Genomic DNA, 24,134 nt, shown 5'->3' with positions numbered 1-24,134 from the left:
CTGCTCCCAGCAGGTCTCGGAGGAAGGGCTCCCCCCGATGGCTCTTGCCGAGGTCACCACTGACCTCACCGCAGGTAAGCCCAACAGTCAGCCCTCACTCTCTGTTGAACCCATCAGAACTTGTGTCAATGATCACTCCCTCCCCCTAAAATCACTGTCCCTTACCTTCTGGAACCCGCTCTCCCTCTTGTCACTTCTCACTTCATCTGTTGCCCTCAATCCCCAGACGACGTCTAACACTGGCGTGCCCCGTGGGCCTTGTCTCGCCTCCTCCAGTGGGGACTCCATGAGAAAACAGACTGGACAACTGCTCCTAAGACATTTCTCTAAGTGGAATCGCTGGGTCCAGGAATAAGAACCTTTTATAGAAACCTGATCCTTCAGAGAAAAAACCCGTACCTTGAACAATTAAACTGGCCCTGTGAGCTTTCCTGCTACAGTCATGTCATTTAACACCTGGCCACCTGGTTGCTGTAGCTGTAGGACACCGTGCTGTTTTGTCCTTTGATGACTAGTTGTACTGAGTTGAATAGCATCCTCCCAAAATTCATGTCCACCCGGAACCTCACAATGTGAGCTTGTTTGAAAAGGCCTTCATAGACAGAACTGGTTCGGATGAGGTCGCACTGGGTCACGGGGAGTCCCAAATCCAGTGGCTGGTGTCATGAGAGCAAGCACGGAGCGTAAGACCCCCACGTGAAACAGAGCAGAGGGATATGTCTACAAGCCCAGGACACCAAGGCCGGGGCAGCCACTGGGAGCGAGGAGGCAGGGAGTGGGGTGCTCCCCTCAGAGCCTCCGAAAGGAACCACAGCCACACCCAGATTCCGGACTTCTGGCCTCCAGAGCCAACAGAACGGAGGTTATTGTAAGCCACCTGTTGGTGGCAACTGGGTATGGCAGCCTCAAGAAACAAATCCTTGCCCTAGCCCAGTGGTTCTCAACCTTCCTAATGCCGCAACCCTTTAATACAGTTCCTCATGTTGTGGGTGACCCCCAATTTCATTGTTACAAATTGAACAGAATTAAAGCATGGTGATTAATCACAAAAACAATATGTAATTATATATGTGTTTTCTGATGGTCTTAGGTGACCCCTGTGAAAGGGTCGTTTGACCCCCAAAGGTGTTGCGACCCACAGGTTGAGAACCGCTGCTCTAGCCGGTTTGGTTAAGTGGATAGAGCATCAATCTGATCGGCCTTCGGACTGAAGGGTCCCAGTTTTGATTGCGGCCAAGTGCACATGCCTGAGTTGCTGGCTCCATCCCCAGTGGGGGGTGTGCAGGAGGCAACTGATCAATGACTCTCTCTCATCACTGATGTTTCTATTTGTCTATCCTTCTCCCTTCCTCTCTGAAATCAATAAAAATATTTAAAAAAAAAAGAAACTAACCCACTAGTCAAGAACCTTTTTACTCCCACTGGTATGAAGCTGTGAGCTGGGCCAATTTTCACAAGGACAGTTCTGGTGAGAGACCTTGCCAACCTTTCTACCTGGGCCCTTCAAGAGGCCTCCACCTGGGAATAGAATAGAGAATTCACCTCAAACACTCCTGCCCCCAACCTGACTCAGGACATGCTGCTCCTCCAAAGGTCCCAGCTCTGAGCCCCAAGATCCAGCCTCCACCTTATCCAAGCCACTGCCCTTCCTCAAGCCCTGCAGACCCTTCAGCTCGCTGGTCATCTCCCCTCCACTGTCTCCCAAGAGCCTGAGGAACTCTGCAAGCTCCAGGTCTAACTGTTATTCCATCAATAGGGCTCAGCCGCCTGTGCTCATGGGTCAAGTTTGAACACGGCTGTCTGTCAGCCACAATGGACTGCGCCAGCTGGTCTCTGCCCACGCAGCTCACCAGACCCTCTCCAGTTCCCTCGCCAAGGAGCCCTCTTCTCACCTGTCTTCCCTCTGACAGAGCGGAGGAGCCGGGGAGCTTCGTGGTACATGCCCTTTGGGAAGCAAGATGGCAAATCTGGAAGGTACCAGATGGGGAAAAAGACAGAAGTCCTGTACCATTATGTCAGGGATGATGAACTGGGACAAAGATGAGTTAAGATCTGACAAATCAAATTTCAACAATGAGGCCCAACCTATTGGCTGCAGGGTAAGAGCTGGGAGCCTGAACACAGAACAAAGCATACAGCCACTTAGTGGAAAAAAAAAAGAAAAAAAAAGCCAACTTTAATTGTAACTGGTCAAACTGTGTCCAGGAATGTCTTTAAACAACCGAATAAAACAAACATGATAAAATTCTCCTACTGAAGAAACCAGGTTTTTGCCAGCCCCAGCGCCTCTGAGGCTCAGGCCAAGAGCAGCCCATATTCCAGCTGGTGTCCCCCATGCAAGTTTCTTAGGCCAAGAGAAGAACCAGGGATGGGTGAGGACCTGTCCCTCCCCCCATCATGCTGGGAACCCAGAAAGTCACTGGTGGGGTGCACCTCTCCCCCACCCCATCCTTGTCCTACAGTAAGTGGAGACGCTCTGACATTCTCCAGAGCCAGGGGACCAGGGAGGCAGCCTCAGTGCCCCTGGACATTGAGCCAAAGCTTTACTCCAGTCCACTCGGATGGCATCCAGTGCCCAGATGGGGATAAGACAAAATATGCACTGGAGAAAAAACTCAAATGCCCCATCATCTCCACAGCGCGAGTCACAGGGCAGAAGAAGACAGAGCCCTAAGGAAAGGCAGCAGCGCCGCCACTCAGAAGACACGCTCGAACTCCGTCTGGTTGGTATTGGTGGGATTGCGGCTCTGGTTAGTGGAAGGCTGGGTGATCTGGCTGCCCTTCCGGCGTGGTGGCGCCAGGTACTCGAACATGGATGTCAGGTGGGTGGAGAGCATGCCCTTGAGGTCCGAGGGCATGGGGTCAGACCAGAAGAAGTCATGGTTGAGGGCATCGTCGCTGTCGATGCGCTGCGCCGGGTCCAGCACCAGCAACTTGTCGATGAGGTCCAGTGCGTAGGGGTCGCGCACATAGGCCTTCAGCCTGTCCTTCACCTTCCGCTTCTGGCCCTTCACTAGCTCCAGTTTCTCAAACAGCTCGTACTTGTCCACATTTGGCCACACCTGGGAGAAGGCATGGAAAGAGGATGAAGTTAGTTCAGGAGACGAGAGGCTGGTTCATGGGTCAAGCACCTGAAGGGACTAAAACTTCTGTTCAGATGCTTCCACACCACCCCTGGAGGGTGAACTCGACCCCTCCAAGGTCAAAGTAGCCATGACCATGTGTTGGCCCCGAGTGCCGGGCCTTTTACATAAATCGCCTGGAGCATGTGCCACAGCCGACACAGGCCGCTGTTTCACAGCAGAGAAACTCGAATCAGGTGAGAAGTCCAAATGCCTTGACAAGGCCACAGGACTGGTGATGGAGCAGCCAGCCTGCGCGGCTCTAAAGAGCAGGTCCTGTCCCTCCACCTGCCCCCTCTCCAGAGAGGAGCTTTCCTTCTGTCCCGCTCCCCATTCCTCCCCTGCCAGGGAGACTTCTGGGCTCTGCCTCCTGCAGGGGCCTGGGCAGCCTGGCCACGCACCTCAGGGGTGATGGAGCCACAGAGCTGGCTGATGAGGGCGAGCTGGTGCTGCTCCGTGTTGCCCTGCATGATAGGGCTGCGGGTCCACATCTCCGCCATGATGCACCCAGCACCCCACAGGTCAATGGGGGGGCCGTAGTCGCGCTCCCCTGGGAAGAAGAGCGCAGCAGGAGGGCCCCTTGAGCCCGAGGGCCGGCGGCTCAAGAAGCCCTGGCAATGGGGGGGCTGAGGCCAGGCTAAGTGCCTAGCCCCTGCCCCCTTTGCCCACTCGGGGGTCCTCACCGAGCAATAGCTCCGGCGGCCGGTACCAGAGTGTCACCACGCGGTTGGTATAGCGGTTGGGCTGGCTGTTCTTGGCCAGACTGAAGGCCCTGGCCAGCCCAAAGTCTGCCAGTTTCAGCACCCCATCCCGGGTGATGAGCACGTTCGCTGCCTTCATGTCCCTGTGCAGGATCTGTGGGATGGGCAAGAGGGCTCCATCAGGTCCCCAGCGGCCCCGGCCACGCCCACCGCAGTGGGAGCAAAGCTCGGACCAGGCCCCGCCCACCTTGTTCCGGCCCCGCCCACCTTGTTCCGGTGGATGTAGTAGAGGCCGTTGAGCAGCATCTGCATGACCTTCTTGATCTCAGACAGCGTGAACTTGACTAGCACGTTGCTCAGCAGCCCGGCAAGGTCATGCTCGCAGAAGTCGAACACCAGGTAGATGCTGCCTTTGCAGCGGTTATAGGGGGAAGCTGAGGCCGGAAGGACGGGAAGGAGGGATGGGGGTAAGAAGAACGTAAGAAATCCCACACGCAACTCATTTCTCCACAACCAGCTCCTAACCCTCCAGCCCACGGACCCCCGGCATCCGTCTGTGCGCCCCTTCACTGGTGAAGCACGTCCTGAGTGCCTCCTCGGGCCGGGCGCCGTGGCAGCCCCGGAGAAGCACCAGCTACGACGAAAGGACCGGGGAAAGCAGTCACGGCAGGTACGCTTGGGTTAAGAAGCAACTGAAGTGTGTCCAGATCCAACTCTGCCAACAAAGCCTGAACTTACTCCCATTTTCAGATGAAGAGCCGAGCAGCTTACCTTTGGTTCGACAGATCTCAATCAAGTTGACCACATTCTCGTGTTTTAGAAGCTGGAGGATCTTGATTTCCCGCAAGGCCGTGATGGGGAACTGTGGGAGAAAGACACAGGAGCGTCCAAAGGGAGGAAGCGCCCTGTAGACCAAGGAGCTGGCCGCAGAGTCTGTACTAAGGGGCACATGCTGGGAGACAGACTGAAATCTTGGGCTCTGAAATCAGCTATCGCAGATGCCCTCTCTGAAAAACAGGTGTAAAGCAGTATGCACTCCTCAAGGAGTTGGTTTGAGACAATGAGTCGAAATAGTGATACTTAATCACTTCACTATTGGTCACTAAACGCTCCATTGCTTCTTTAACCTTTAAATTTTAGCTCTGTGCATGTTTAACTTGCCGGGCACGAACAAAAACAACAAGAAGAACTATCAAGAAATGTCCTTGCTAAGTAAGAAGTAGGTCCCTGGAAACTGGACTAGGCCTAAGTGGGGAGAGGGACCTGCTCCTTTGCAGTTGAGCATTAGACCCTCTTTTAAATCCACTGCATGTACTTTTCATTTGATATTAAGCAAAATTAAACGCTAAAGAAAAAGGGTTTTAAAGACTTCCTAATTTCATAAACCGCTCTGCACTCGGTGCAAGCATGAGCTCCCCCTCCTGGCCCTAACCATAGTTGCCGAAGAATAAAATTTCAAATACTTGAAAACATTTGAACTGGGAAATTTAATTTGGAAGTCAAGTTCCCTGCACCATGGAAATTCCTGAACTACTAAACATCAGTTAGGTCTCCACGTGAGAGTCCTAGAAGCAGCAAGGTGGAAACTCAAGTCGGCCGCCTGCCACTTGGCCCGTACTCACCCCCTCCTTCTCGTTCTCCATCAGGACTTTCTTCAGAGCCACCTTTTGGCCGGTCAGGCGATGCTTTGCCTTAAACACCTCCCTGCAGGTGGAGAGGGGGATCCAAGGCCCATCAGGCCCCTTTCGCGGGGCCGGCCCCTCCCCCACCAGAAGAGGAGCGCAGGAAAAAGGGTCTCCCGGGCGGGGCGGGGCCTGGTCCCGAGGGCACTCGGCCCCCCCGCCACGAGCTCTTTGCGGTCCCTCTCCGAGCCCCGACTTCCTCCCCGCAGTCTCTTCTCACCCAGGCCGCTCTCGGAGAGCTCCTGCCCGCCTCCCCAGCTCCTCTCTGCAACCCCTCCCCACTTCCCATCACGGGCCTCAGGCTCCTCCCCGCCAGCCAGCTCCGTCGGGCCCAGGCGGGATGGAGCGCGGCCTACCGAGACCAGGAGACAAGTCTAGGGCTAGGTGGCCTCCTGACCGCCTCGGGCCCGGCACCGTGCATCCCGCCGTAGGCCCTGAGGAGTGCAGGCCCAAGGCACCCAGCCCCTCCGGGCCCAACCTTACCCAAAAGTGCCTTGGCCGATCTTAGTGAGCTTCTCATATTTGGTCACCTCATCACAAAAGGGGCACTCCACTGAGTCGTATTGCTTTGCCATGGCCGCCTCCAACGCGCCGCCGCCGCCCCCAGCCGCCGCCGCCGCCGCCGCTCCCGCTCCGGGTCCCGCCGCCGTGCTCCAGGCCCCTCCGCGGCCGCGCCACTTCCGCCTCCACGGCCACTTCCGGCCCCGCGGCGCCGACCCCGCCTCTTCCGTTCGTCGGCCGCCGCCAGGCCCCCTGGGACTTGTAGTTCCCGGGAGGCCAGGAGGCACCGGAGCTGCAGAGGCGCCTCCGCCGCCACCGCTGCCCCCGCCTCCGCCGCCGCCACTGCTGGCGGCGACCCCGATCGGGGGCGCGGGGAGCCGAGGCGCCGGGGCTGGGGCTCGGGGCGGTGCGTCCCGCTGCATTGGCCCGGGCCGCCGCTGCTGCCGAAGCCGCTGCCGCTCTGGCGCCCGATCCCGGGCCAGCCGCAGTGCCCTGCTCCTCCTCCTCCGACGGCGCCGCCTCCGCCGGGCTGCGCGGGGCGGCGAGCGGGGGGGGGGGCGGCCCCCAAGCCGAGGCCTGGGGGCTCCCTGGCCGGGGTCGGGCCCGGGGCGGCCGGGAGAGGGGGCGAGACGGGAAGAGCCGACGAAGAGGCAGCCCCAGAGCCCGGGAGGGGGCGCGTTATAAAGGGGGAGGTGCCCAGACCTCGCCCTCCCCTCCCCCTCCACCCGCCCCCTCCCTCCCGCCCTCCGCGGCCGCACCTGCCGCCGTCGCCCGCCCGCCCGCCCGCCGTCCGCCAGCGGCCCTCGGCGCGTCACCGCCCGCGGCTCCTCCTCCGCCTTCGGAGGTGGGGCCCACAGTCGACACCTGGCTGCGGGGCGCCTCGTCGCGTGCCTCAGTTTACCACCGCACTCCAGCTGCCGCGGGGAGCCCCTTCCTCCCCGGCTCGGAGTGTCCCCCCCCACCCCAACCCAACACACACACACACACACACACACACACTGGCAAAGGCGGGAGGTAGCCTGGGAGCGGCCTCAGGTCCTGGGAGGAGAGAACGGCCCCGCCGCCGCCTCCCCAGGCCTCCGCCACCGTTGACATGGCAACGGATGGCCGCCAGGGGGCGCGGCGACACTGGAAGGGGCCCGCGAGCAATGCTCGGGCCTGGCAGCCTTGGACCCCCCTGTTCTCTGGAGACAGAGATGGAACCACAGGACCCTCGGCACCGAGCTGCGCTGGAGCTGGTCCAGCCCTGGGTCAGGAATCACAGAAACAGCGAGCATTCACTCAGCAGCCCTGTGTGCTCCGGAAGTGAATCGACAGCCTCATAGGATCACAAACCCATTTTACAGAAGAGGACATTGAGGTTCAGAGATGAGGTGATTTGCCCAACCAAGTTCACATGGCGACAGAGCTGGGACTCAAGCCTAGTCTGTGTGAAGAGGACCCTCCTGAGCCAGGCTCTTCAGTCTGGCCGGGAACGTAGCCATGGCGCTGTAGGAGGCTACTGTCCTCATGCTAGGCACCAAGCCACCACTCACCCCCCCCCGCACCCCCTCCCAGTCTCCCTCGGACCCTGTGCCCCCTTCCCCTGACCCAATCTTCCCCCAGCACCTTTCTGATATTCCCCTGGCTCCAGCGGCCTCCTGATTCTTCCTCCAGCTCTAGTTACTCAACCACCAGCCCCAGCAAAGCTGTCTTGTACCTCCTCTCCAGTCCCCTGCCCATGGATGGCTGAGTTCTGGCCTCCCGGTCTGGCCTCTCCGTCAGTCCCCCTCACAGCACCCACCAGGTCATTCTGAGATAGCGTCTGCATGCATTTCCCTCCACCATGTTCAGGGAAAACCCAATTATGACATTGGAGGCTCTTTCCAGCTCCCCTCCTAGGCTGTGGCCACGCAGTCTCCTGTTTCCTAACGTCCCAGCCCTTTCTGCTTTAGAGCTGTGCTCCCTGGTTGCACCCCAGAACCCTCCCTACCTGCAGGAAACCCTCCAGGCCTTGGAGCAGCCTCGCAGGAGGAGGCAGGAGTGGGTCTGGTGGCCCTGGTGTTCCAAGAGACCCTGTTCTGGGGGCGGGGGTGGGGCTTCCAGGGAGGGCCTTGAGGGTGGGGTGAGGAGCAGGGAGCCCTCTCCTGAGGGCAGTGTGGAGCCAGCAGTCGAGTGACATAGGGAGTGACCTGGGTCAGCCTCATGGGTACACTGTTAGAAAGGAGACCAGTGCTAAATTGGGGGTGGCGAGGGCAAGAGGGGAGAAAATAATCCTAGTAATTATAATTTATTGAGGGAAAATAAGTGATCCGAGCTGTACACTTAGCGTTTTATGACTATTACCTCAATGCTCACCTAGCCATAGGAAGCGGTACTTCCATCACTTCCATTGTACACGTAGGGCGCTGCAACTCAGAGGTGACATCCCCTGGCCAGAGCCAAACAGCTGCCTGTGGCCACATTGTAGTCGAACCAGGTCCGTCTGGCGCAAACCCCAAGCACGTACCTACGTTAGGACCCTGTCCCTCTGGGCTGGGGATGGAGCTGGGGCGCACCCCCTGGGTGCTGATGGGGGGGTGAGAGGGACAGTAGCAGCCGGGGTCTGCCATGGTTGGGTGGCTTTCACTGTCAGACTCTCAGGCCAGGCCCCTGACTGCTTCCCACCAACCCTCCCACATCCTGTGGGCAGAAAAGCTTAGCAAGAGTTCCGGTGGTGTCATCACCTCCACCCCACCGTCTCTGGCCCAAACCCCAACATTGCCAGTCACTTCCCTTGGGGGCCCTGTGCCCCTAGCCTTTCCCGGGGAAGGAGGGCAGACAGGAGGGGTCAGGAGCCCCCCAGAAGGCCGGGACTCCAGACCACTCAGGCGGAAGAGAGAAGAAGTGAGGTTCTACCTGGAGATGATTTTTCGCTGACTGATTTGTTGGTTTGAGGGAAACCTTTCCTACTTCCATGGGTCAGCTAAGCCAGTGAGCCCAGGCATGTGGCCAGTACTCAGTAAATGTTCGCTGATTGACCAGGCTCGGAGAGAGCCTCTGGTCTTGCTGCCATTTTACAGTTAGGGAAACTGAGGCACGGGATAGGAAAGGGAGCTACCGGCCAGCTGTCAGACCCTGGCCTGGACCCTCTGTTTTCTCCCCATGACCAGGGACAGGGTGGGGAGTGTATGGAGGGAAGGGGAAGACTGGTTCATGGAATGGGTTGCTCTTGGCTGCTGGTATGCCCGGGAGATGAGGGGTCTCTGGATAGGGGGGTACAGGACCGAGAGTGGCCGTGTGATACCCACAGCCCTGAACCACCTTGGACATCCTGCCCCAGCTAGGTGGGCACTGACTTCCCTGGCCCTGTGTTGATATGTGTCGTACCCCTGGGACTTTACAGCACCCCTCTTAGGAGGTTCCTAGTTTGGCCCCCAGTTACAGAAGGGGAAACTGAGGCTCAGAGTGGTGAAGGGGCCTGCCCAAGTCCACACAGCCAGGAAGCTACGGAGCTGCGATTCAAAGCCAGGTCCTCTCAACGGCTGGGGTTATTTACCATCGTCCTACACCAGCGGTGGCGAACCTATGACACGCAAACTCATTTTTTTGGTTGATTTTTCTTTGTTAAATGGCATTTAAATATATAAAATAAATATCAAAAATATAAGCCTTTGTTTTACTATGGTTGCAAATATCAAAACGTTTCTCTATGTGACTCGGCACCAGAGTTAAGTTAGGGTTTTTCAAAATGCTGACACGCCGAGCTCAAAACGTTCGCCCTCACTGTCCTACACTGTCCCCCCAAACCAGACAACTGGGGCCAGCCCGGGACAGGAATCTACTGAGAACTGCAGCAGCAGGCGTGCAGCCAGTATGGATGCAGAAGACCAGTTCCTTTCTGGGAGCCCAAGGTCTGTCCGGAACATGCAAATAAAGACACAAGTAATAAGATGATAGCCTCAGTATAAATGTTTTATTTCATTGCCACAGGATCATGTGAGGGATGTTATATAGGGTGTCCCAAAATTCACGCAAGATTTGCAATTGAATTGAATTGCAAATCTTGTGTGAATTTTGGGACACCCTATATTTGTCCCATTTTAGTAATGGGAAAAATGATGCTCAGAGGTGATTGACATGCCCAAGACCATGAAGGTGCGGTCTGAACTCAGGTTTGCTTGAGTCAAATGTCTTTGACTGTGAAGTTAAAGGCCTAACAGGACCTGGCCAAACTGCAGGCAACTGAGTCACAGACTGGGGCAGGCGGGAGGGGACGGAAATCAGAGCAGGGTTCCTGGGGGCGGTGTGGCTCAATCTCGACCTGCAGGACTCAGTGGAAGCTGCATTCTGGTGTGGGTCCAGCCCGAGGCCGCAGGGAGGAGAGCTTGGTGTGTTCGGGGTGTGGAGCCGAGCGTGGCTGGCCTCCAGCACAGGCTGAGGAGGGCCTGGGGGACAGCCACCCGCCGGCAGGTCCCCAGCCGCACTCCCAACGGCCACTCGAGGCAGCACAAAGGGGGCTCTGAGCTCAGCCCAGCCGCCACACTGAGCCCCATTCATTCTCCCAGGGATGTTGCAATTGCCCTGGCGCCAGGGCCAACGCCAGGGCCCCCAGCACTGACAAGGCAACCCCACCCCCCAACACAGCCTCCAGGTGGCCGGACCCTGGGGTCTCACACCATGTGCCTGATGCTGGGGTTTCCTGGCCTGACCCATTCCCATCCCTCAGCACCAACGGCCAAGGTTTGCTGAAGCCACAGCGTGCTGGCCTGGGCCAACACTTGCTCCTTTCACCCAACTACCCCAGGAAGCCGGAGCCGTGGGACCTGTTTCACAGATGAGGAAACTGAGACCCAAAGCGGTCAAGTCTCTTATGAAGGATCGCACGGTAAGAGTGGGCCTGGCCGGGAAGCCAGCGCTGGCTGATGCCACGGCCTCAGCAGGTAGTCCAAGTCACCGGGATGCCTCCTGGGAGAGAAGCCAGGGTCCCTCAGCTACGGCCAGGCCACAGGCCCCTCTCCTTCTAACAACAACGCAGAAATGGGAGGGGCACCAGCCTGGGAGCTAGGGCACCTGCATGTCTGTCCAGTCTCTGGTCTTCTTTAGCCTCGCTTTCCTCATCTGTGAAGTGGGACAGTACCAGGATATGCCTCACAGTGGAAGCTTCTAGCTCCATGCCTGGCTGGTGCTTTGGCCTCACGGGCTGTGTTCCTTTTCTCACAGCTCTAGCTTAGCCCCGAGGCCTGGGTAATAATCCACACCATGCTGGAGCCTCTGGGGGTTGACTGCTTACCCTGCACTTGTGCCCATTCTAGAGATTAGATGACTGAGGCTTCAGAGCAAGCATGTCAAACTCACAGTCCGTGGCCCACAATGAATATTTTGCAGCCCAGCCAATATAACAGTATGTAAGAAACGTTTTAATAAAAATTTCATAATTTTTACAATATCCTGTTATACATAATTATTAATAACAAACTACAACATTTGCTAATGACTGATTACTAGAATCGTGTTGCATTCATTTTCCTTACGCGCCTCATGCACAGGTGCACCATTTCTCTCCACTGATACTAGCAGCGTGTATTTCAGCAGCTGATTTGCCACGTCACTAGTCTTGGGCTGACTGGTTTGGTGTGCGCAACAGGAAACATTTCACTTTCGGAGAACAAGGAAAATAGGTTTATTTGCATTACGCTTATTGATTTGTGCAGTTATTCAGTGTCTGGTCAGTTAATGTTCAAGAAAAAATATTAATTTTTATTAAAATGTTCTATTATTGTATGTGAGCGATGACTCATTTATTTCAGCCCTTTATATTCAGCATGTCTCTATCGAAATAAACCTACGTTTCTATGAAAATTGAAGCTTTTGTTTTTTTGCGGCCACATAAACGTCAACCTTGTTTATTTGGCCCGTGTTAGCCTTTGAGTCTGTGGCCCCACCCCCATCCTCATCACCTGTTTAGGGGAGGTTTCATTTCCTCATCTCTATCCTGCCCATGTGAGTTTACACACATGCACACACACAGGCTGTACGGTGGACAGCACCAGTTTCACAGATGAGGAAACTGAGACCCAAAGCGGTCAAGTCTCTTATGAAGGATCGCACGGTAAGAGTGGGCCTGGCTGGGAAGCCAGCGCTGGCTGATGCCACGGCCTCAGCAGGTAGTCCAAGTCACCGGGTTGTGAGCTAAGGGACTTGAAAGGGCAAGTTGTAACCCAGTTTGTGCCACCAGCCAGCTGTATGACCTGGGGCAGTCCCTCTGCCTGCCTGGGCCTCAGTCTCCCCATTTCTTACAATCATGGGGTGGACCAAATTACCACTGCGTCCCTGGTAGCCTGGTGGGCACCAATTGAGTGCCAGGCTTTGCACCAAGCCTGGGCACTGTGAGGAGGGCATGGCACATACCCAGCTCACAGGGAGGAAACGCTCAGGGAGGCGAGCGCCTTAGCCCGCTCACACAGTGACACAGTGGCCAGCCAGGACTTGAACTTGGGTCTGGGTCGTCCCAGCGCCCACAGGCCTAACCACTGCTGCCAGTCCATCCCCAGGCGGCTTAGAATAAACTGCCCTCTGCGCAGGCCTGACGCCCTGCACCCTCCCAGCCCAAAGACCAGACCCCCTGACAGCTGTTGGCAGGTCCCCAGCGGTCCCCAGCCCAGTGGGCTCCGTTCCCAGAGCCAGTGGTTTGTTCCCCAGACCTTCCAGTCCCACGGGCTTGTGGTCTGCCCTCCGCACCCCCCCTCCCCCGCCCCGCCTGCTGAGGACAAGGAGGAGGCCCACAGGGGCCTGGACTCAGGGAGGCCCCAGCCCACCCCCCCCCCCCGCCCCCTGCGGAGAGGATAGGGAGGGTAGAGCTGTGGGAGGTTCGCTGGTTTAAAAATACACAGAGGAAGCGGGTGAGAGGGTGAGAAAGGGGAAGGGGAGGTGAGGAGGCAAGTCGATGTCCAGAGCCTCGAGCCGAGTCTTGCCCGCAGGCCAGCAGCACTGCCCGGCTGGACAAGATGACAGAGAAGCCCAAGAGGGCCGGCAAGAAGTTCAGTGAGTGCACTGTCCGCATCCCGCTGCCGGCCTGACATCTCAGCCTCTCTCTGCATCTGCTCTTTATGACTCGGTCTCCTTCCTGTTTCTCTTTTGGTCCATGTCTGTCTCTCTCCGGAGGTCTCTGCTTCTGGGTTTCCATGTCACCCTCTCTCCATCACTCTGGGCCACTGTCTGTCTCTCTCTCTCTCTCTCTCTCTCTCTCTCTCTCTCTCTCTCTCTCTGGCCCGGTTGGCTCTCCATCTCTGTGCTTCTGTGTGTCAGCCTCTCCACTCATCTGCGGGTCCATGGAGCCCGGGAAAACCGCTACACACTCCATCTCTACGCCTGGTCCTCCTGGGGTCTCAGGCGGGGTGTTACTGGGATAGGGCAGGGGTGTGTGTGTGTGCCATGAGAGGCTGTCCCATGTCCCCACCAGCAGGGACACTGGGACCCAGAGCAACTCAAGAAGGGCCACACCCACCCATGGCTGCTTCCCCAAGTCAGTCCCTTCCTGGTCCCAGCAGACTTCTGCCTGCCTGGGCCCTGGTTTCTTTGATCTGACAGCACCGTGTGTGTGTGTGTGTGTGTGTGTGTGTGTGTGTGTGTGTGTGTGTCCAGGGCAAGGCTTACGGCTGCATCCCACGATGAAGAGCCTGAGACCCAGAGAACTGCCTGAGATTGTACGGGGCTATAGACCAGGGCTCAAGCTCATGTGCCTGGACTGGGCCTGTTTCACTCCTCGCCCCACTGCTGTTTCCTCCAGATCCCTGGTGCCCAGGAGACAAAGTGGGGCTGTGAAAGGAGGCCTCCCTCTGGCTGTTGGCACAGTGTCTGCCCCAGGGCAGAGCGCTCTGAGAGCAGAGCTGCGGTGTTTGTCAGGAGGCAGAGGCTAAGGCCAAGTGAGGGGCGGGCAGGGCTGGAAGAAAGCCCCAAAGCACTGACCTTTGTGCAGGCTCAGCCTGGCTGTGTGACCCTGGGCAGGTGCCTTGCCCTCTCTGGGCCTCAGTTTCCACTCTGTTCAACTGGAGGCACCTTACCTATCTGCCAGCGTGCTTGCGAGGACCTGAGGAGGCAGAGGATGCTGAGGAAGTGGAAAATGCTAGAGTTTTTTCCTTTTTGCTTATCTGGGGGCCTAGGGACTCAGATGGTAGTGGCTGTGAGAAGGGGCAGTCCCCCCGCTGGGGACCGGAAGGAGGAATCCACACGCTCCCCTGCAGAAATGAGGAGATGGTATCACCCGAGCCCTGAGCACTGCCGCCTGAGTTAGAACCCAGGACTCAGCTGACAGGAAGGAGAGAACCACAGGGACTGGGACCCTCAGGCTCTTGACAATCCCTTTCTCGTTTCTCCCCCGCCCCAGGTGCATAAACACCCACCCCCTCCATGCCCCAACACACACGTACACACGCCCACACACATGCAACTTCACCTGCAGGCTGTGTAACCCAGGGGATTCATTTCACGTCTCCGAACCTCCGTTTCCTCATCTGGAACATGGGGGATTAACCTGTGCAGGGAGTCGTGCTGAGAATTCGGTGAGGTCATGCGTGCTGCACGTTTGACAAGTGCAGAGGCATTATCGTGATCAGCGTCATCACCATCATGACCGGCACCTCCATTTTTTTTCTCCTTCATTACTTCTTGAGGATATTTGTGTGCCAGGCCCCATGGTAAGCATGTCATTGACATGCTTTCCTTCAATCCTCCCACTGACCAGAGGAGGTGGGTGTTATAATCTCCATTTTGCTGATGTGGAGAATGGAGCTCAGAGAGGTCAAGTGACTCGATGAAGGTTGCACAGCCAGGATGCGGAAGAGCAGGGATTCCAGCCTGGGGCTGCGTGGCTCCAAAGCTGCCAAATTATTACCATAATAATCAGAGGAGGTGTCCGTGAGGCCTGCCCTCCTGAGCCCTCAGTGAGTCAAACAGCATGTACCTAGAATCTATTATCATCGCTGCTGGCATCGTCATTAACCCCTTTCCCTTCTCCGCCCCCTGCCAGAGTTCTTCAAGTTCAAGGGCTTTGGGAGCCTCTCCAATCTCCCCCGGTCCTTCACTCTGAGGCGGTCCTTGGCTCACATCTCTAGCCGACCGAGTCTAAAGCCTGAAATCTTTGAGGCCACGCAGGATGACATGGTGACGGTCCCCAAGAGTCCCCCGGCGTATGCCCGTTCCAGCGACATGTACAGCCACATGGGCACCATGCCTCGGCCCAGCGTCAAGAAGTCTAAGAACCGACAGGCTGCCCCGGAGACCCAAGAGGTGGGCCCTGAGCCCCACCTGGTGCCCCGAGGCCCGCCTGACCCCCCAGGCATGGAGGCAGCCAAAGAGAAGGTGGTGGAGACCGAAGCCCCCCTGGAGGACACAGAGGGGAAACCCAACCCGTCAGCCGAGGAGGCGAGCCCTACGAAGGAGCCTGAGGACCCCAGGGTAGACATAGAAGAGGAGACAGTCCCCAGGAATGTGCCCCCAGAAAGGTAGGTGCCCACCAGGGGAAGGTGAGGGCAGGACCTGCAGGGATGGGGTTTCCAGTCTCCTGCTAATAGAGCCTGGAGAGGACCCCCCGCCCCACACACACACACATATCTAAGTAAACATGCCTTAACCAGTGCCTGCTATAAACCAGGCACTATGCTTAGCCCTTCACTTGCAATTACTTTTCAAGAAAAAAACAAAACAAAACTGGGGAGGAGATACCGTTACGTACATTTGAGGAAACAGATTCAGAGATGGAGTCATCTGCTCCACTCAGGTTGCACATCTAACAAATGACAGCGTCAGGGTTTGAACTAAGACCCATTGACTCTAAAGCCCCAGGCAACCTCCAGCATGGGCTCTGCTGCTGGCTGGACTCCCAGCCTGATCGCTGGACCCCTGCCCAGGGCCCTCACGCAGAAATCAGCACCCTTACTTCTGCTGGACAACACTGCTTCACCTGCTCTAGAAAGTATTTGTCATTGAACTTGGTTATAGGGTGAATTGAGTTCATGCAAAAATACAAAGAGTGATGATATGGTCATAGTTCCCATTTAGTAAGCACCCATTTTACTGGCTGTCAAAGCAAAGGTCATTCACTGAAAACTAAAGAACCTATGATCAGCCCCATTTTACAGATGGGGAAACTGAGACTCAGCCAAGGTTGCAGAGCTGGGATTTGAACAGGAAATGGCTTGCTTCCAGGGGCTGCACACTCATCCAGCCCATTTTACCTACCACTTTCTAAACCCTACAGCCATGTACTTCATGCCCTTGGGAGACCCTCCTCAACCCCAATGAAAGGAATTTTTTCCACTTTAAGAGCCTTTGTGTAATCACAGGGATCAGATGTGCCCATTGCAATAAAGAGAAAAAACAAATAGCTGAGCAAAGGAACTCGGGCTGGTGCTGGGACCTTTCTTGAGTGGCTTTGCCCTGAGACAAAAAAGCACAAAAGACAAAAAAGCTTCTGTGTGCTAAGAGATCAGAACACAGACCCACCCCCTTCAATGGGGGGAGCAAGACTCTGTAAATCTGCAGAGTGAATCCAGTCCAGACTCTGCCTCTGACTGACTGCGTGCTGTTGGACACGCCTGTTCCCTTTTCTGGACCTCAGTTTTCTCATCTGATAAATGGGCATAACGATAGCACCGACCATGTAGCGTTGTGGTGATAATTCAAGAATAATATACTTATTAAATCTTAGCACAGTGCCTGGCACACCACAAACAATAAATGGGAATGCTTACATTTATGATGAATAAAATGAATGCTTTCCACCACCCCTGGCTGCCCCACGTTCCGGGATGCCCTGCCGTTCCCTCCTAAATTCAGCCTCATTCGGGCGTGGAAGAGCAAGGATTGCATGGCGGGGCGGGGCGCCCCAAGTCTGAGATGTACGTTGGAAGTTTGAGGGAGCGGGACTGGCGGGTGGAGGAGCGTGGCCTTTCCACACTGCGCCCGGACAGTTGGGGAAGTGGGGGTTGGAGAGGGGAGGGGCGAGGCGGGGTGTGTGTGTCAGGGGGCGTGGCTTTCCCAGCCCCGGACGCTGACAGATGGGGAGAGGGCGGGGCGAGACAGGAGGCGGAGGGGCGTGTTCTTCCAGCCGGTGGAGCGGCGCCGGCGGGGGGCGGGGCGGGGGCGGGGAGGGGCGTGGTCTGAGCCTCAGGCCCCGCCCCCGAAGTCTTGCTCTGGCTCCGGAGCTCCGTGGCCTGAGAAAGGAGGGAGCCCTGGGGCTGAGGAGGTGCTCAGGCGGCCAGCGGGGAGCCATGACTGCAGTGGGCCGAAGGTGCCCCACGCTGGGACCCAGAGGGTGAGTGGCCAGCGGGGCGCGGGGGGGGACTGGCGGGGGCCGCAGTGGTCTGAGGGGGAAATCCGTGCCCCGGGGGCAACTGACCAACCGGGGCTGGGTTAGCATCAGGGACTTTCGGTGGAACTCCGTCCCGTTCTGTCTGGAAACAAGTTGGGCATTTGCTCCTCAGAACCGCCCCGGGAGAGAGACACTGTTCAGTGATGGCGAACCTATGACACGCGTGTCAGAGGTGACACGCGAACTCATTTTTTTGGTTGATTTTTCTTTGTTAAATGGCATTTAAACATATAAAATAAATATCAAAAAATAAGTCTTTCTTTTACTATGGTTGCAAATATCAAAAAATTTCTGTACGTGACACGGCGCCAGAGTTAAATTAGGGTTTTTCAAAATGCTGACACGCCGAGCTCAAAAGGTTCGCCATCACTGCACTATATCACGCCCATTTTACAGATGAGGAAAGAGAGGGTTACTGTGCCCAGTTTGACACAGCAGCAAAGATCAGAACCAGGGTTTAACGCCACCTTCCTGTCTGTGCCCTTAAAGGGTGGGCAACCCATTCCTCTCCAGCAGGGCTGTTGGGAAACCTTGGGAATGCCAAGTCTAGGACCCAGCCTTCCTCCCCTGAGGCAGGCAGGAGCCTGGTGGTCCTGGCAGTGCCTCTGGCATCAAGCATGGCCTAAAGCTGTCAGAGAAATCGACTCTCCCTCACCCTCTAATCATCTGGAGTGTCCAGGGGGCCAGAGGGGTGGGTTTGCCGGTCAGACTGAGCCCTCCTGTGTCCTGGGACCCAGTGTCCCACGCTGCCTTTCAGCCAAGGAGGAGGCCAGGAGTTGCTGGACGTTTTCAGGAGCCCCTGAAGCCCGGGCCTGTACACCAGAGTCAGGCGCACTGCTCGCCCTGCCCTCCTCTGGGCCTCAGTCTCCCCAGACGCCCAGAAGGGCCTGCGATGGTTTCCGAGGAGCCATCCAACTACGGAGGAAGGCATTTGAGAACTGTCACTGAGCAAGACTGGGGGCCTCGTTCCCATAGGGGGTCCCCAGGGGGTGTTTCCAGTGGCTGCCCAGAGAGCAGCCTAAACTGGTTGTCCCTCCCCCTCCCCTGGGGAGGCAGGGTGCACCTGGAGCAGAAGGAAGGAAGGGGAAGAGGTGAGGCTGCAGGGGTTTCCTGGTGCCCAGTTCCCTGTTGAGATCATGGGATGAGGAGGGAGAAGGGAGGAGGGAGGGGCCAACAACACCGGGTATGCAGCGCCTTTAGGAGAGTGTCAGCCTGGCCTGCCCCGACCCCAGCACCCTCTGCAGGGAGGTAGCCCGACCAGAGACCCCTGACACCCTTCCCTCTCAGTCCATGTTCCAGGAGAAAGCCAAGGGAGGCTCCCAACAACCCACACCCACACAGGAATCATCAGGCCAGGGCACCAGCAGAGTGATGGAGATCTGGCTCATCACTGGCCAGGCCCTGCCTGGAGCTCCCAATGGGCACTGTCTCCCACATGGGCCCTAGGTGTGTGGGGGGGAGGGGGGAGAAGGATGGGGGGCTCCTACTTGCCACATTTATCAGTGAGGAGCCTGAGGTTCAGAGAGGGGAGGGGGTGTTCCTGGGACTGCAGAGATGAACTGTCAGAGCCTAGATTTGACCCCAAGCCCGAGCCCTGAACCACGAGGCCAAGTAAAAGGCTCAAACCCTGTTTCTACCATGATTTCAAGTGACTTCCCATAACCCCCTGGAGAGAGATGTTAGGAGCCCAGTTTACAGACAAGGCATTGAGGCTTTGTAAAGGTAACGACTTGCATGAGATCACACAGTTAGCTGAGTTGGAGTTTTGGTAATTTTAACATTTGCTGAGATGTAACTCTGCCCTAGACACTATTCTAGGTCCTGGGGAGACAGCAGTGGGCACAGCAGGCAAAACCCTGGGCTCCGGAGCCCCCATTCCAGGGTGGGGGAGACAGATGATTAACGAGAAAGCGAGTTATACCGTCAGAGGAGAAAAGCATCAGGAAGAGAGGTTTAAGTCGAGTAAGGGAATTGGTCGTGGGGGGAGTGGCTAGTGGTGGCAATTTAGGGAGGCTAGCTAGGAACACGTCCCTGAGAAAAGGACGCTTAAACAAAGGAGATGAGGTAACAGTCCCTCTTGCTATCTGGGGGAGCGCGTACCAGGCCGAGGGAACACCATGGCCAAAGGTCCCCAGGTGGGGCGTCCTTGGCACATTTAAGAACAAGGCGGGGGGCTGGGGGAGAGGAGTGGGAGGGGGCAGGCTGGAGCGGACATGGGTTCAGGGACCATAAGGCCCGGCTGTGACTGTGCGGCCATTGCTGGCCTTGAGGCAGGAGGGCCCCACGGTGACTTGGGGTGACAAGGACCTCTCCTTTCAGGGGGATCTGAATGCACTTCTACTCATTGTAAAGGTCCCACCCAAGTGCCCTTTTCTCCGGCCCAGGGACCCGACCCCTCCACCCCCGTTCCCAGGGCTGTTCAGAAGGAACCTGAGACTTGGGGAAGGTGGTACCCCATAGGGGACCCTGGCACCCTGTGTTGCCTGGACCCCAGCCTTGATGCCAGGCACTGAGAACAGGCCAGCTCCCCCCTTTCCTCCTGGAATGTTGATTCTGGTCCAAGAATTCCCAGTGCTCCCCAGAGTCCCACGACCCTCTCGGCCCTGCGGAGTGACGTCAGCCGCTGGGCATCTGGTAGTGATTACCCACTGGGGGAGGGGGCGGTGGGGGCCCAGCCCGCTCAGCCTCCTCAGGCTCAGGGCGGCTGGTCCTTGTCTTCCGAAGGGGCCCAGCTGCTCCTGGCTCTCATTTCCTGTGGAGACTTTCTCACAGTCCTCGAGACCCCCGGACGCCTCGGGCTGTGGGAACTGTGCTGGTTCAGGAACATGGACTGCCCCCGCCCCCAGCTGAGACAATCCCCCTAAACCCTCAGGGGGCCTGCTTGCAGCGTGCGCCACCTATGTCGGGGGTGAGGGCTGGGAGGACAGGGGTGGGATGTATCAGCAGCTCAGTGCCCCTGGCTCCACATCCTTGAACTCAACTCCCCTCTCTGAGCCTCAGTTTCCCCATCTATAAACTGGGGAAATTAACAGCAGCTGCTTCACAGGGTGGCTGTGGGGATTGGATGAGAGGTGGCAGGTGGGACATTTACCCTGGGCTTGACCCAAGAAAGTACCAGTACACGGGAGCCGCTCATACCGCCGTGCCCAGGGTGCAGAAGAGGAAACTGAGGCCCGATGAGGGGCTTTGCCCAGGGCCCCAGCCGAGGGCCCTCCCCAGAGCCCCAGCGGGCCTTCCCTCTGCACCCACATGCCCTTTCCTCTTTCTGGGCTCCGGTTTGGATGAAATCTCTTTCTTCGCCATCCCCTCCCCAGCTCCCCCCCTCCCCCCACCAGGAGCAGCCTCTGTTTCCTGGGGGGACCACCTCATGCAAGGGACAGCGCCGAGCCCACCCCGACCCAGTCTGCGCAGCGGTGTGTCCTGGGCCAGGTCCCAGCTTCCTTTCCTCCCCTAGAACATGGGGCTTCCGGGTCCCGGGCCTTCGGTCAGCATCCAGCGCATGCCTTCCCGTCTGCTCTTCTCCTGCACATTCTGCAGCCTCGGAACTCAGAGTCCCTGGCTCTGCCTCTTCTTACAAGGCCGCCGCCCTCTCTGAGCCCCTGCTGGGAGCTCACCCCTGCCAAGGAGTCTGAGGGCGCAGAATGGCGGAGAAGGAGCAGGCTTGCCTCCAGGACAGTGGCGGCCCGTCTTAGAGGTGGAGGGGCAGGGCGGGCGCTAAAGCCAAGGGCCTTCCTGGCAGGAGACCCCAAAGGCCCACAGCAGGGTGTCCCTGGAGAGCCGGGCGTTCTGCCCCAGATCGCTCTCTGCCCGGGGCCCTTAAAGCGTGAGGAGCACAGAGCAGGGCTGCTTCTGGGCCAGGGCTGAGTGAAGGTCAAGGTGAAGGCCGGAAAGAATCGCTGCCCCAGGGCAGGATGGGAGATCTGGGGAGGGGGGCTGGGGCAGAGAGAGGAGCCACCGGGGCTGGGGAACCTCGCACCCTTCCCTCTCACAGGATCCCTGTGGCCCCTCTGGGAAGACAGTTCTAATGAGTCACTTTCACAGATGAGGACGTTGACCCTCAGCGAGGGGAAGGCAATGGGAAAGCCAAGAAGCAGGAGGCAGCGGCCGCGGAAGTCTCCACTCAGGGCCCTCTGAGCAGGCCTCCAGGCCCAAGGGGACCAGCGAGGGGACAGGCAGAGGGCAAAGCTGCCCGTGGGGAGGGGAGGGAGGGCCCGGGTGGGGCAGGATGGCGGCCCCTCCACTGCCTGTCCTCGGGGAGCCCGGGGGAGCCGGAGCCGTGCCCTTTCCTCTGGGCCAGGATGGAGGTCCTGAAGGTCATGTGACACTCAGACTTAAACCTGCATCAGGGGAATAAAAGGTAATTGGCTTTAATTACTGTTCATTAATCCAATTAACTAAGTTAAAATATGCACCGAGTGGTATCAGTTATCAGAACAAATCAGTTAATATGAGCAATTAAAGGGGCTGGTTATTTAAATAATTAATGCAGCTGATTAATGGGACTGATTTAGCTCAATTGTCACTGTTATTTATTAATTGATTTCACCACCAATATTAGAGGGGATGTGCCTTTTAAATCCATAAAATACGGAATAAGTTAATTAATGAATGGAGCCGAGTGTTTAGACATGAAAGCTTTGATTCCTGGTTTGCTCGTTACGACAAGAGGGAGAACGTTCTAGAAATCTCCAAGCAAACTGAGAACTGAAGTCTATGTAGGAATTTCCCTGGCCCTGAGGCAAAGAGGAGGCTCCAGGCAGAGGAAACAGCGTGGACGAAGGCCCTGAGGCTGGAGGGAGATGACTCTTGGGAGGGTGTGAGCGGTGGGCAGAGAGCAAGGAAGCGTTAGAGGAGAGAGGATGGGGGCTGGCAGAGGGCCCTCCCAGGGCACGGAGCCACCGTGAGGACGAGACTTTACCCTTAGGTTGCAGGGGCTGCTGTGACCTTCATTCTTTCATGAACATCCTTAGGGGGTGCCCGGCGCTGCTGTGGGCAGGTCTCAATCCCTGCCCTCGGGGAGCTGAGGGTATAGTGAGAAGAGACAGTCAGCGCTTGAGTCAGGCCCACGGTCAGTCAGATGTGCTCTGGGAGAGCTGGGCAGGGCAGGGAGGTGGGAGCCTGGAGAAGGACACAGGTTTAGGTGGGTGGCCAGGGAAGGCCTCACTGAGAAGGGGGGTTTTAGTAAAGACCTGCAGGTGGGAGGGGGAGCTCAGTGGAAATGGGGGGAGAAAGTATTCCAGCAGAGGGAACAGAATGTGCAAAGGCCTGAGGTGGGGGTGAACTCCAGCAAGAAGCCCAGCTTGGCCGGAGCAGGGTGGTCAGACTTGGGGGGCGGGGGAGGCGGGGAGGCTGTGAACGCTGTCATGAGAACTTTGGCTCTTACTCTCAGTGAAACCGGGGGCCACTCCTGTGGGTTGGAGCAGAGAAAAGCCATGATCTGACTGTTATTTTAACGGGACTGCTTGGGCTGCTTGGGGTGAGAACAAGCCACAGGCACAGACGGAGGCCTGTGAGGAGGTGGCGGCCACACTCTGAACAAGTGGCGGCAGTGGGTGTAAGCAGACATGGCCACCTTCTGTCTTGGAAATCCTGGAGTGCTATAGAGTATGGCGGGGGGGGGGGGGGGGGGGGGACGGGCAGGCAGGCAATGGGGGCTGACTGCTGCCCAGGCCCTTAGCTTCCCTGGCCTCTGCCCTGAGCACCCCCATTGCCCTGGGCACCCCATCCCACCTGACCCCTCCTGCAGCCTTCCCTCCCCAAGGCTCCTCTCCCGCCCACAGCCTGAGGGGAAGCAGACAGGAAGCTGGAGGAAGTGCTGGGGTGATCCCAGTGTCCTGGCCAATCTGTTCCCACCAGTCAAAGGATTTCCGGGCTTGAATGGCCGGAAACACTGGAATGGGATGCCTCACCCGGGAAGAGCAGTGGATGTAAGCAGGGCAGGGGGCCCCCGTCATTGGACAGAGAGGACCCGAGAAGCCGGCTATGGCCGGGCTGCAGCCTGAGGGACTATAGTTAAAGGAAGGACCTTACAGGAGGGAAGGTGAGCAACAGAGACTATAGAACAGCGGTTCTCAACCTGTGGGTCGCGACCCCTTTGGGGGTCGAACGACCCTTTCACAGGGGTCGCCTAAGACCATCCTGCATATCAGATATTTACATTATGATTCATCACAGTAGCAAAATTACAGTTATGAAGTAGCATCGAAAATAATTTTATGGTTGGGTCACCACAACATGAGGAACTGTATTAAAGGGCTGCGGCATGAGGAAGGTTGAGAACCACTGCTATAGGATGCTGCAAAAAGGGGGGCTGTCAGGCTGCTGCACAGCGAGGAGCCCCCTGGCCTCAGGAATTCTGCCCTGGGAACACAAACCTTAACCACTATTGTTTTTGTAAAGCTCAGATTTTTTGGTTTTGTTATGTTTTAAATCTATTTTATTAAAATTACTACATTTAAATTTAAATATTGCACTTCTGTATGTGAGGAAGCAGTTCCCCAATGTTCAAACTTCCTCCCTATTCTGCAGCTGGGAATCGACGCTGAGGACTGTGTCAGCTACAGAAGCAGGGCCCCCCCTGGCAGAATTCATAATCATGATAGTGGTTAACATTGCTTGAGAGTTAGTATTCATGCATTCCTTTAAGCAATAAAGATTCCTTGAGCTCCTACTGAATGCAGGGCACTCGGCTGAGGGCTGGGATCTCAACAATGAATAAGACAAAGTGGAGGTGTCAGGTAATTGACAGTCAACAAGTAACTGTCAAGTGGTCCTTTCGGCAGGGGTTGATGTGGGGAAA

At 57.0% G+C, this 24,134-nt stretch overlaps 2 protein-coding genes across 3 annotated transcripts in view; one reads left to right on the top strand and one right to left on the bottom strand.

Moving 5' to 3' along the window:
• Positions 1-2,142: 2,142 nt before the first annotated feature.
• Positions 2,143-6,735, bottom strand: CDK9 (cyclin dependent kinase 9). Its single transcript, XM_059658115.1, has 7 exons — positions 5,989-6,735; positions 5,446-5,527; positions 4,595-4,685; positions 4,091-4,257; positions 3,806-3,977; positions 3,524-3,672; positions 2,143-3,062 (listed from the first exon to the last, which is right to left on the bottom strand). Exons 1-7 carry the CDS (start codon positions 6,426-6,428, stop codon positions 2,697-2,699), a joined length of 1,467 nt encoding a protein of 488 aa, XP_059514098.1. The 5' UTR covers positions 6,429-6,735; the 3' UTR covers positions 2,143-2,696.
• A 6,123-nt stretch (positions 6,736-12,858) lies between these two features.
• Positions 12,859-24,134, top strand: part of SH2D3C (SH2 domain containing 3C) — a 28,353-nt gene continuing 17,077 nt past the window's right edge. The window contains exons 1-2 of one of the 2 annotated variants that reach the window (XM_059658104.1): positions 12,859-13,008; positions 14,993-15,467. In XM_059658104.1, the coding sequence (XP_059514087.1) occupies positions 12,972-13,008; positions 14,993-15,467 (512 nt within the window). In that variant the 5' untranslated portion in view covers positions 12,859-12,971. Of the gene's footprint in view, positions 13,009-14,992; positions 15,468-17,169; positions 17,279-24,134 lie in introns of those variants that run through there. The other variant, XM_059658106.1, reaches the window with a different exon arrangement.

Source organism: Myotis daubentonii, chromosome 11 (assembly GCF_963259705.1).
Source record: "Myotis daubentonii chromosome 11, mMyoDau2.1, whole genome shotgun sequence".
In the NCBI taxonomy this organism is placed as follows: Eukaryota; Metazoa; Chordata; class Mammalia; order Chiroptera; family Vespertilionidae; genus Myotis; species Myotis daubentonii.
The sequence above is the reverse complement of the archived record's forward strand: the minus strand, read 5'-3'. Positions and strand labels throughout refer to the sequence as shown.

What these genes read in the sequence shown, in the direction of transcription:
- CDK9 (XM_059658115.1), bottom strand. Translation starts at nt 6,428, where the DNA reads ATGCAGCGGGACGCACCGCCCCGAGCCCCAGCCCCGGCGCCTCGGCTC. An exon ending in TGGAGAACGAGAAGGAGGGG is followed by an intron (nt 4,686 to 5,445) that starts GTGAGTACGGGC and finishes TTTCTCCCACAG; the next exon opens with TTCCCCATCACGGCCTTGCG. An exon ending in GCCGCCGGAGCTATTGCTCG is followed by an intron (nt 3,673 to 3,805) that starts GTGAGGACCCCC and finishes TCTTCTTCCCAG; the next exon opens with GGGAGCGCGACTACGGCCCC.